At 45.3% G+C, this 12,839-nt stretch overlaps 1 protein-coding gene across 2 annotated transcripts in view; it reads left to right on the forward strand.

Annotated features, from left to right (window-relative positions):
- LOC111957857 (ras GTPase-activating-like protein IQGAP2) overlaps nt 1-12,839 on the forward strand; it is a 90,277-nt gene that overhangs the window by 75,989 nt on the left and 1,449 nt on the right. For both annotated transcript variants that reach the window (XM_023978900.2, XM_023978901.2), the window contains exons 30-36: nt 593-725; nt 2,050-2,152; nt 4,495-4,627; nt 11,150-11,237; nt 11,419-11,631; nt 11,738-11,898; nt 12,167-12,310. In XM_023978900.2, the coding sequence (XP_023834668.1) occupies nt 593-725; nt 2,050-2,152; nt 4,495-4,627; nt 11,150-11,237; nt 11,419-11,631; nt 11,738-11,898; nt 12,167-12,310 (975 nt within the window). The remainder of the gene's footprint in view (nt 1-592; nt 726-2,049; nt 2,153-4,494; nt 4,628-11,149; nt 11,238-11,418; nt 11,632-11,737; nt 11,899-12,166; nt 12,311-12,839) is intronic.

Below are 12,839 nucleotides of genomic sequence, written 5' to 3' on the forward strand. Positions count from 1 at the left end.
TCATTGCACATGGTGTTCTTAGGCGTGTGTGCGGATGCTCGGCCATGGAAACCCATTTCATGAAGCTACCGACGAACAGTTATTTTGCTGGCGTTGCAGCCAGAAGCAGTTTGGAACTCGGTACTGAGTGTTGCAACCAAGGACAGACGATATTTACACGCTTCAGCACTCGGCGGTCCAGTTCTGTGAGCTTGWGTGGCCTACCACTTCACYGCTGAGCCGTTGTTGTTCCTAGACGTTTCCACTTCACAATAACAGCACTTACAGTTGACCGGGGCAGCTCTAGCAGGGCAGAAATTTGACGAACTGACTTGTTGGAAAGGTGGCATCCTATGACGGTGTCACGTTGAAAGTCACTGAGCTCTTCAATAGGCCATTCTATTGCCAATGTTTGTCTATGGAGATTGCATGGCTGTGTGCTCGATTTTATACACCTGTCAGCAACGGGTGTGGCTAAAATAGTCGATTCCACATACTTTTGTATAAATAGTGTATCTTCAGAGATGATGAATGATTTTACTACTACCCATTTGTCCAGTAATCTTCCTGGTGAGGTAAAAAACCAACAGAATGCTTTGATCCCATCTTTCAGGGTGTTTTTCCAGGCGGCGTGTGACGTTCCTGAGCCGGAGGAGAAGTTTAARGTGGATGAGTACTCTGACATGGTGACTCTGTGCAAGCCTGTCATCTACATCTCTATAGATGAGATCATCAACACACATTCGGTAAACCCAGACTATCTGTGCATCCCAAATGGCACCCTATTCCCTTTATAGTGCACTACATTTGGCCAGAGCGCTATGGGCCCAGGTTAAAAGTAGTGCCCTATATAGGGAATAAAGTGCAATTTGGGATGAGATCTTGGACTCTCCTTTTCCTTCCTTCCCTCTTCTTTAGTCTCCCTACTTCCCTCTCTCCTCTTCCTTTTCCTTCCCACTCTCTCTAGTCTCCCTCTCCCATCTCTCTCTCTCTCCTTTTCCTTCCCTCCTCTTCTAGTCTCCCTCTTCCATCTCTCTCTCTCTTTTCCTTCCCACTCTTTCTAGTCTCCCTCTTCCCATCTCTCTCTCTCTCCTTTTCCTTCCCACTTCTTCTAGTCTCCCTCTTCCCATCTCTCTCTTTCCTCTTCCTTCCCACTCTTCTAGTCTCCCTCTTCCCATCTCTCTCTCTCCTTTTCCTTCCCACTCTTCTAGTCTCCCTCTTCCCATCTATCTCTATCTTTCTCCTTTTCCTTCCCCCTCTCTTCTAGTCTCCCTCTCCTCTCCATCTCCTGGGTATGAGAGGGGTGATGGTGACAGGGAGGACATAAAGGAGGACATCAGAGGTTCTCATAGCCAAATGTCTCAGATGTTGACATCCTTTTTGGCGTCGTTAGTTTCACTCTCTGCTCACCTCATCCACATGGATTACAAGCACAACAATGGACATGACGTGCATTATACCCCACTGACAGACATGCTCAGCTTTTATCTTGCAGTTACAGAGTTTAGGATTTCCTTACTGCAACTTTGACACACACACACACACACACACACACACACACACACACACACACACACACACACACACACACACACACACACACGCAGTAATAAACAGAGAATACTATATTTTACAGTAAAGTCTCAATACATGAACGAAATACATCCCCAAGGAGGATGAGATGAATGGAGGAAGGGACGGATGGATGACCCCCTCCTAGCACAGCTGTGTCCATTGCAATGGACGTCCTGTCATTATCAATCTCCACGTAAAGAGGAAGAGAGGGCTGAGCTTGGTATTACTGCAGAGCTGTGCTAGGAGGGGGTCTAAGAGGGGGTCATCCATCTGTCCTTTCCTCCATTCATCTCATCCTCCTTGGGGATGTATTTCGTTCATGTATTGAGACTTTACAGTAAATAGTATTCTCTGTTTATTACTGCGTGTCTGTGTGGGCAAACATCAAACTGTTATCGCACACAGCATACATAGTCTGGGCTGGAGAGGCCTGGTCTTGGAGGAGTGTGTGTCTGACATAATCCACCTGTGTGGTGTTCTTTGTGTGTGTCCTAGCTAGTTTTGGAGCACCTGGAAGCAATCTCCCCCGACCACAACGACCTGCTGCATGAGCTGTTGCAGGACCTAGGGGACATGCCTGACGTGGAGGCACTGCTGGGTATCACAGACACCCCTACACCCTCACCCTGCTTCCTACACCCTCACCCTGCTTCCTACACCCTCACCCTGCTTCCTACACCCTCACCCTGCTTCCTACACCCGCACCCTGTTCCTACACCCTCACCCTGCTTCCTACACCCCTCACCTCTGCTTTCCCTACACCCCTCACCCTGCTTCCTAACCCTACCCTGCTCCTACACCCCTCACCCTGCTTCCTACACCCTCACCCTGCTTCCTACACCCCTCACCCTGCTTCCTACACCCCTCACCCTGCTTCCTACACCGCCCACACTATACCTCCTACACCCCTCACCCTGCTTCCTACACRGCCCACACTATACCTCCTACACCCCTCAGTTCACCTTCATCCCTGCATCCCAGACACCCAACGTTATACAGTACCTGTCAAAAGTTTGGACACACCCACTCATTCCAGGGTTTTTCTTCATTTCTACATTGTAGAATATTAGTGAAGACATCAAAGCAATGAAATAACACATATGGAATCATGTAGTAACCCAAAAAGTGTTAAACAAATCAAAATATATTTTATATTTGATATTCTTCAAAGTAGCCACCCTTTGCCTTGATGACAGCTTTGCACACTCACACTCATTCTCTCAACCAGCTTCATGAGATAGTCACCTGGAATGCATTTTAATTAACAGGTGTTGRTAAAGGTTAATTTGTGGAATTTCTTTCCTTCTTAATGCTCTTGAACCAATCAGTTGTGTTGTGACAAGGTAGGGATGGTATACAGAAAATAGCCCAATTTGGTAAAAGACCAAGTCTATATTATGGCAAGAACAGCTTAAATAAGCAAAGACAAACGACAGTCTATTTTTATTTATTTAACCTTTATTTAACTAGGCAAGTCAGTTAAGAACAAATTCTTATTTTACAATGACGGTCTACCCCAGCCAAACCCTCCCCTAACCTGTATGACGCTGGGCCAATTGTGCACCGCCCTATGGGACTACCATTACTTTAAGACATGAAGGTCACTCAATCTGGAAAATGTAAAGAACTTSTAAAGTTTCTTCAAGTGCAGTCGCAAAAACCGTCAAGCGCTATGAAGAAACTGGCTCTCATGAGGACCGCCACAGGAAAGGAAGACCCAGAGTTACCTCTGCTGCAGAGGATAAGTTCATTAGAGTTGCCAGCCTCAGAAAATGCAGCCCAAATAAATGCTTCAGAGTCCAAGTAACAGACACATCTCAACATTAACTGTTCAGAGGAGACTGCGTGAATCATTCCTTCATGATCGAATTTCTGCAAACAAACCACTACTAAAGGAGACCAATAAGAAGAAGAGACTTGCTTGGGCCAAGAAACACAAGCAATGGACATTAGACCGGTGGAAATCTGTCCTTTGGTCTGATGAGGCCAAATTTGAGATTTTTCGTTCCAACCGTCATGTCTTTGTGAGACGCAGAGTAGGTGAACGGATTATCTCCGCATGTGTAGTTCCCACCGTGAAACATYGAAGAGGAGGTGTGATGGTGTGGGGGTGCTTTGCTGGTGACACTGTCAGTGATTTGATTTAGAATTCTATGCGCACTTAACCAGCATGGCTACCACAGCATTCTGCAGCAATACGCCATCCCATCTGGTTTGTGCTTAGTGGGACTATCATTTGTTTTTCAACAGAACAATGACCTAACACATCTCCAGGCTGTGTAAGGGCTATTCGACCAAGAAGGAGAGTGATGGAGTGCTGCACCAGATGACCTGACCTCAACCCAATTGAGATGGTTTGGGATGAGTTTGACCATAGAGAGAAGGAAAAGCAGCCAACAAGTGCTCGGTATATGTTGGTACTCATTCAAGACTGTTGGAAAAGCATTCCAGGTGAAGCTGGTTGAGAGAATACAAAAGAGTGTGCAAAGCTGTCAAGGCAAAAGGTGGCTACTTTGAAGAATCTAAAATCTAAAATATATTTTGATTTGTTTAACACTTTATTTTTAATTTTTTACTACATGATTTCATATGTGTTTGTTTACTACATGATTTCATATGTGTTATTTCATAGTTTTGATGTCTTCACTGTTATTTTACAATGTAGAAAATTGTAAAAATAAAGAAACTAGGTGTGTCCAAACTTGACTGGTACTGTAATTTACAACACTGTGATCCATTTACAGTACAGGGCTGAATCCTAATTATAAAATAAGAGTTTGTTACACAAACTTCTGTGTGAATCATGTAACGCTTCGACCCACAGTCTCAGAATGAGTATACAAMATGCCCTTCTCCACTAGGACTGACAAAAGTACACATTAGCTCTCATACCAGGAACCAGCCTGCAAGGATAGCTAAAAACATAGCTCTGTTCTCCAGGTGAAGGGGTGGTGGATCCTAACAAGGAGAGCACCCTGAGTCAGCTGGCAAAGACTCAGATCTCCCTCAGCCTCACTAACAAGTTTGAGCTGCTGGAGGGCGATGACAAGGACACGAAAGGCCTGATGATGAAGTAAGACACTGGATGCGTCCCAAATGGCACCCTATTCCACTAAAACATAGGAAATAGGGTTCCATTTAAGACATATATTGCTATGAACAATCTACCCATTATTTATTCTTCATTATGGAAGCCCATTAAAATCCCCATACAGTTAAACACACACATGGGAGGACTGCACAGTGACAGGTTTTGTACTGAGCGAGCAAAAGACGCCAGAAGAAACAGTTTAAATGTGTTTAAACTGAATATGCTCCCAATTACCACTTTTATTGACAACATCGTGACCTGACAAAGATCCTTGTGGATCAAAATGTTGTCAATAAAGGTGGTAAGTATTAGCATATTCAGTGTGCCGGCCTTTCTGTGCTTATCAAGTTTCATTAGCCCAGCACCTAGGGTGTGGTATGACCACAAACTTTTCTATAGACGTTCCAGTAGGTACATACATAAATAACCACAGTGGCTATCGCTCWGTGACAGCTCTATGTGCTCTTTCCTGCTCCACTATCACTTCCTATCCTGCCAGGAAGAGGTTTAGTGGCCAGGGTTATCTTGCCCATGGACCTGCTCATTTTAGATAATGTATTGAGGAAAAGGCTGTGTGTTTAAAAGATGGTTTCTGTTCTGCTGATGTGACCTGTGCTCATCATGTTTCCTGTGACATGAACACCAATCCAGCCAGTCACAACTGATCATGTGGTCAAGAAAAACTCCTGGCTCTACCTATGATACAATACATGGCAGCTCTGTTCATCTGACCTACAGTAGTTGAGGTGAGAAGCCATGTTAGGGCTCTGTTGTGTCTCAGTCTCTCTGTGTGTCACTGTGGTCCTGGCCAGTGTTGGACCAGCATGCACCGGGGCAGGAAATGGGAAGTGTGACTGAGTGGCGTCATGTCCTACTGCAGGGTCAGTGAATGGGACAATGGGACAGTGACGCGTTTGTGTGTTAACACAGCTAAATGTTTCCTCTCCCCCAGAACCTAGAGAGCTCAACACACTGCCAATTATTTTCAAACCAAATCAACGAGACTTTGAAAAACAGCAGTCACGTACTGTAACAGCTAGCCAATAAGAGGCCAATGTTTGAGCTACACTGTTTTGTTAAAATTACATTAATCCCACATATTGTACACAATCACCCAGTCAGTGCTAGGGTTGAAGGGCGGGAACCTGGTTACCGAGATTTTCGGGGATTTATTGCCTAAAACCACTCCATTTTCCCGGGATGAATAACTGCGAGAAACCGATAAATTATAATAAATTATTTATATGAACAGCATGACGTGATATGGAACTGTTAAATTATATGCAATGTATAKATTTGGCTTCTCTACGGTCTCTGCATGATGAATCATCAACGCTTATCTATCCAAAATAGATTATCCTGTTCTAGATCGACTATAGCCCTATACAGTGCATTTTGAAAGTATTCAGACCCCTTCACTTTTTCCACATTCTATTACGTTACAGCCTTATTCTACAATGGATTCAATTGTTTTCCCCCCTCATCAATCTACATACAATACCCCATAATGACAAAGCAAAAACAGGTTTTTAGAAATTTTTGCAAATGTATTAAAAATAAAATAGTGAAATATCACATTTACATAAGTATTCAGACCCTTTAATCAGTACTTTGTTGAAGCACCTTTGGCAGCGATTACAGCCTTGAGTCTTCTTGGGTATGACGCTACAAGCTTGGCACACCTGAATTTGGAGTTTCTCCAAATTCAGCGACTCTCGGATGGGGAGAGTCGCTGCACAGCTATTTTCAGGTCTCTCCAGAGATGTTCAAGTCTGGGCTCTGGCAGGGCCACAAAAGAACATTCAGAGACTTGTCCCGAAGCCACTCCTGTGTTGTCTTGGCTGTGTGCTTAGGGTCGTTTGCCTGTTGGAAGGTGAACCTTGCCCCAGTCTGAGGTCCTGAGCACTCTGGAGCAGGTTATCATCAAGGAAATCTCTGTACTTTGCTCCGTTCATCTTTCCCTCGATCCTGACTAGTCTGCCAGTAACTGCCACTTAGAAAAGATRCTCACAGCATGATGCTGCCACCACCATACTTCACCGTAGGGATGGTGCCAGGTTTCCTCCAGACGTGACGCTTGGCATTCAGGCCAAAGAGTTCAATCTTGGTTTCATCAGACCAGAGAATCTTGTTTCTCATTGTCTGAGAGTCTTTAGGTGCCTTTTGGCAAACTCCAAAAACTCAGAAAGATTAGCCTGCTGGAGCTAGTTTCATTTATTTACCCAGGAGAGTATTTAGCTAGCTACACTTATATATACAAAAGTAAACTCAGCAAAAAAGAGACGTCCTCTCACTGTCAACTGCGTTTATTTTCAGCAAACTTAACATGTGTAAATATTTGTATGAACATAACAAGATTCACCAACTGAGACATAAACTGAACAGGTTCCACAGACATGTGACTAACAGAAATTGAATAATGTGTCCCTGAACAAAGGGGGGGGGGGTCAAAAGTAAGTCAGTATCGGTGAGGCCACCAGCTGCATTAAGTACTGCAGTGCATCTCCTCCATGGACTGCACCAGATTTGACAGTCTTTGCCGTGGAGCTGTTACCCCACTCTTCCACCAAGGCACCTGCAAGTTCCTGGATATTTCTGGGGGGAATAGCTCTAGCCCTCACCCTCTGATCCAACAGGTCCCAGACGTGCTCAATGGGATTGAGATCCGACATTCCTGTCTTGCAAGAAATCACGCACAGAACGAGCAGTATGGCTGGTGGCATTGTCATGCTGGAGGGTCATGTCAGGATGAGCCTGCAGGAAGGGTACCACATGAGGGAGGAGGATTTCTTCCCTGTAACGCACAGCGTTGAGATTGTCTGCAATGACAACAAGCTCCGTCTGATGATGCTGTGACACACCGCCCCAGATTATGACGGACCCTCCCCCTCCAAATCGATCCCGCTCCAGAGTACAGGCCTCGGTGTAATGCCCATTCCTTCGACGATAAACACGAATCCGACCATCACCCCTGGTGAGACAAAACCACGACTCGTCAGTGAAGAGCACTTTTTGCCAGTCCTGTCTGGTCCAGCGACGGTGGGTTTGTGCCCAAAGGAGACGTTGTTGCCGGTGATGTCTGGTGAGAACCTTGTGCGTTCCTGGTGTAACTCGGGCAGTTGTTGTTGCCTTCCTGTACCTGTCCTGCAGGTGTGATGTTCGGGTGTACCGACCCTGTGCAGGTGTTACACGTGGTCTGCCGCTGCGAGGACGATCAGCTGTCCGTCCTGTCTCCCTGTAGCGCTGTCTTAGGCGTCTCACAGTACGGACACTGCAATTTATTGCCCTGGCCACATCTGCAGTCCTCATGCCTCCTTGTAGCATGCCTAAGGCACGTTCACGCAGATGAGCAGGGACCCTGGGCATCTTTCTTTTGGTGATTTTCAGAGTCAGTAGAAAGGCATCTTTAGTGTCCTAAGTTTTCATAACTGTGACCTTAACCTCTCTGGTACAAGTGGGACGGTAGCGTCCCACCTCGACAACAGCCAGTGAAATTGCAGAACGCCAAATTCAAAACAACAGAAATCCCATAATTAAAATTCCTCAAACATACAAGTATTAAACACCATTTTAAAGATAAACTTCTTGTAAATCCAACTACAGTGTCCGTTTTCAAAAAGGCTTTACTGCGAAAGCACACCATGCGATTATGTTAGGTCAGTGCCTAGTCACAGAAAACCATACAGCCATTTTCCAGCCAAGGAGAGGGCTCACAAAAGTCAGACATAGCGATTAAATTAATCACTAACCTTTGATGATCTTCATCAGATGGCACTCCCAGGACTCCATGTTAGACAAATGTGTGTTTTGTTCGATAAAGTTAATCTTTATGTCCAAAACCCTCATTTGAAATTGGCGCGTTATGTTCAGAAATGCATTGTCTCAAACAAACATTCGGTGAAAGTGCAGAGAGCCACATCAAATTACATAAATACTCATCATAAACATTGATCTAAGATACAAGTGTTTAACATACGATMAAAGATAAACTTCTACTTAATGCAACCGCTGTGTCAGATTTCAAAAAGGCTTTACGGCAAAAGCACACGACGCGATTATGTTAGGTCAGCGCCTAGCCACAAAAACCATACAGCCATTTTTCAGTCAAGGAGAGGTGTCAGAAATAGCCTTAAAATGAATCACTTACCTTTGATGATCTTCATCTGATGGCACTCCCAGGTCTCCATGTTAAGACAACAAATGTTCGATAAAGTTCAACTTTATGTCCAAATACCTCCTTTTTGTTTGCGCGTTTAGTCCTGTAATCCAAATGCACAATGCGCGGGCACTAAGTCCAGACGAAAAGTCAAAATAGTTCCATTACAGTTCGTAGAAACATGTCAAACGATGTATAGAATCAATCTTTAGGATGTTTTTATCATAAATCTTCAATAATATTCCAACCGGACAATTCCTTTGTCTTTAGAAATGAAAGGGAACGGAGCTCGTGCTCACGGCCGCGTGCATGACTAAAGGCTTTCAGCCAGATCCCTGATTCAAACAGCTCTTATTCTCTCRCCTTTCACAATAAAAGCCTGAAACAACATTCTAAAGACTGTTGACATCTAGTGGAAGCCTTAGGAAGTGCAATCTGACCCCATAGACACAGTATATTGGATAGGCAATCACTTGAAAAACTACAAACCTCAGATTTCCKKCTTCCTGGATGGATTTTCCTCAGGTTTTCGCCTGCCATATCAGTTCTGTTATACTCACATACATTATTTTAACAGTTTTGGAAACTTTAGAGTGTTTTCTATCCAAATCTACTAACAATKTGCATATCCTAGCTTCTGGGCCTGAGTAGCAGGCAGTTTAATTTGGGCACGCTTTTCATCCATGTTCATTAATTGTTTATTGTTCATTGAACAAGCATGGGAAACAGTGTTTAAACACTTTACAATGAAGATCTGTGGAGTTATTTGGATTTTTACTAATTKTTTTTGAAAGARAGGGTCCTAAAAAAGGGAAGTTTCTTTTTTTGCTGAGTTTATATGGACACCCTTTCAAATTAGTGGATTTGGCTATTTCAGCCGCACACGTTGCAGACGGGTGTATAAAATCGAGCACACAGCCATACAATTTCCATCGACAACCATTCGCAGTAGAATGGCCTTATTGAAGAGCTCCGTGACTTTCAACGTGGCACCGTCATAAGGTGCCACCTTTCCAACAAATAAGTTTGTCAAATTTCTGCCCTGCTAGAGCTGCCCCGGTCAACTGTAAGTGCTGTTATTGTGAAGTGGAAACGTCTAGGAGCACAACAGATCAGCAACAAAGTGGTAAGACACACAAGCTCACAGAACGGGACCGCCGAGTGCTGAAGCTCGAAGCGCGTAAAAATCATCTGTCTTCAGTTGCAACACTCTCTGAGTTCCACATGATCTCTGGAAGCAAAGTCAGCAAAATAACTGTTTGTTGGGAGCTTCATGAAATGGGTTTCTGTGACCGAGCAGCCGCACGCACACAAGCCTAAGATCATCATGCGCAATGCCAAGCGTCGGCTGGCGTGGTGTAAAGCTCGCTGCCATTGGACTCTGGAGCAGTGGAAACACGTTCTCTTGAGGGATGAATCACGCTTCATCTGGCAGTCCGACAGACAACTCTCGGTTTGGCAGATGCCAGGAGAACGCTACCTGCCCCAATGCATAGTGCCAATTGTAAAGTTTGGTGGAGGAGGAATAATAGTCTGGGGTTAGCCCCTTAGTTCCAGTGAAGGGAAATCTTAACGCTACAGCATACAATGATATTCTAGACGATTCTGTGCTTCCAACTTTGTTGCAACACTTTAGGCAAGGTCCTTTCCTGTTTCAGCATGGCAATTCCCCCATGCACAAAGCGAGGTCCATACAGAAATGGTTTGTCGACATCGGTGTGGAAGAACTTGACTGGCCTGTACAGAGCCTTGACCTCAACCCCATCGAACACCTTTGGGATGAATTAGAACGCCGACTGCGAGCCAGGCCTAAAGCCCCCACATTAGTGCCCGACCTCACTAATGCTCTTGTGGCTGAATGCCACGGGGACTTGCTTCCAATGTTCCAACGTCTAGTGGAAAGCCTTCCCTGAAAAGTGGAGGCTGTTATAACAGCAATGGGGGACCAACTCAATATTAATGGCAGTGATTTTGGAATWAAATGTTCGACAAGCATACTTTTGGTCATGTAATGTACATCTATGGGCCTCCTATAGACCTATTTATATACTTTATAATGCTTTTGAATGACACTTCCGGTTTTGCCGTGAAATACCAGGTTACCCGGGAGAAAKGTGGCTTATTCTCYGGATGGAGCATTTGTAAAATACCGGTAAAATATTGAAACCTAGTCAGTGCCCTGGTCTGTACAGTATATTATCTGTGTATGATAAGGTGCATTACTTTTGATCATGGCCTGGGGCTGTTGTCAAAAGTATTGCACTACATAGAGAATAGTGGATGTGATGCACATTTGCGATGCAACCTAGGTGATGTTTTCTCTTTCTGTCTGTCTCTGTCTCTGTCAGAACTAAGAAGCTGATAATGGATGTGATCAGGATCCAGCCAGGAGACACTCTCCCAGAGACCCTGGAGACCCCAGCCTCTGGCCGCCAGGTGACGSCATAATCATGACCCCTAAACCAGCCCAGCACCCCACACCTCAGATACTTCTCTATTAAAGTGGTTTGATTTCCATGCTATGCCCTTTGTGCCATGCAGGAGTAGAAAAGAGCAGTCATGCTAACTTTCCTGTCTGTCTTTGTCTGTCTCTCTTCCTACTTGTGCTGTGGTCCAGGAGCGTGAGCATGCTAAGGTGGTGGAGCTGCGTGCAGTGCAGGACGCCCAGGCCCCAGAGGGGCTGAAGAGCAGCCAGGCAGTGCTGGAGGACAGACAGCTGCCTCTAGAGCAGAAGAAGAGGAAGATCCTCCGCAATCTCCGAACCCTGGAGCAGGCTGGCCTCGTCACCACTGGCAACAAGTACCAGGATCTCATCAACGACATCTCCAAGGTACACGAACACACACACAAGCGCAAACACACACACTGATGGCCTTCAGAGTTTGTTGCAGAAAACCCATCTAACCAATCACGTCCCTTCTGTGTGTGATTGACAGGACATTCGTTACCAGAGGCGTTACAGACAGAGGAGGAAGGCAGAGCTAGTGAAGCTCCAACAGACACTGAGTGCGCTCAACTCAAAGACAGCCTTCTATCAGGACCAGACCAACTACTATGACACTTACATCAGGACCTGCCTTGACAACCTCAACAGGAAGTGAGTGTCCCCTACAAAACAGACCCCTCGGCACTAACCATAAGTCTTAGTTAACCTAAAAACATACACTGTACAGGGCCTAGCAAGTCAACAAGGATTTAGGGTTACAGAGGAGGAATTGGTTTGGAATGGGGCCATATGGGCTAGTTTTGAACTACATTGTCATTGCTCTTGTCATGATCAGAGCCCATGGTCCCATTCAAAACTTGATGTGTGCGTGAGTGACTTCCATGCGTGTGTGTGACCTATCTGGTGTGTGTCCCCACAGGAACGCGCGGCGGTCCATCAAGCTGGACAGGAAGGTGCAGGAGAAGYGCAGTAAGAAGTGGAAGCATCAGTCTCTGAAGTACACGGCAGCCCGGCTGCATGAGAAGGGAGTGATCCTGGAGATAGAGGGGCTGCAAACCAACCAGTGAGTGAAGCAGAGTGGAGGACAGCTGGTCCTAGTTAGCTTAGCATTGTGCATGGACATCAGCTTCCTGGCGCCGGAGTRGTGTTCATTTGTACAAACCGTTTGAAAGCATAGCAAAATGTTTTACAATTGAAAACGTTTTGCAACATAAAATCTTTTACAACGAACAGCCAGGGTTTTGTGATTTAAGAGGTAGTGTGGTTGACCTAATGTGAACATGGTATTGAATCCTGAGGGAGTTGGTACCATACCAGGTCTTGGGTATTGTGGTAGAAGTAGGTTATCCATATTTGACAAGGGGAAAAACCTCATTAAGCGGCATTGTCCATACAGACGCCCACCGTGTTCTGTCTATCTCTTGCTCTCTCTCGCTCTCTCTGTCTGTCTTTTTTGTGCTATCCCCACTCTCTCCTTCACTCACTGTCCCTCTCTTTTTCCCCTCTCCCTCCATCTCTCTGAATACTCACTCCCGTCCTTCCTGTTTTGGCCAGGCTGTTCCAGCTAGAGTGGCGCTGAGAGCCAAAGTCAG

The sequence above is a fragment of the Salvelinus sp. IW2-2015 genome, linkage group LG33 (genome assembly GCF_002910315.2).
Source record: "Salvelinus sp. IW2-2015 linkage group LG33, ASM291031v2, whole genome shotgun sequence".
NCBI classification, from domain to species: Eukaryota; Metazoa; Chordata; class Actinopteri; order Salmoniformes; family Salmonidae; genus Salvelinus; species Salvelinus sp. IW2-2015.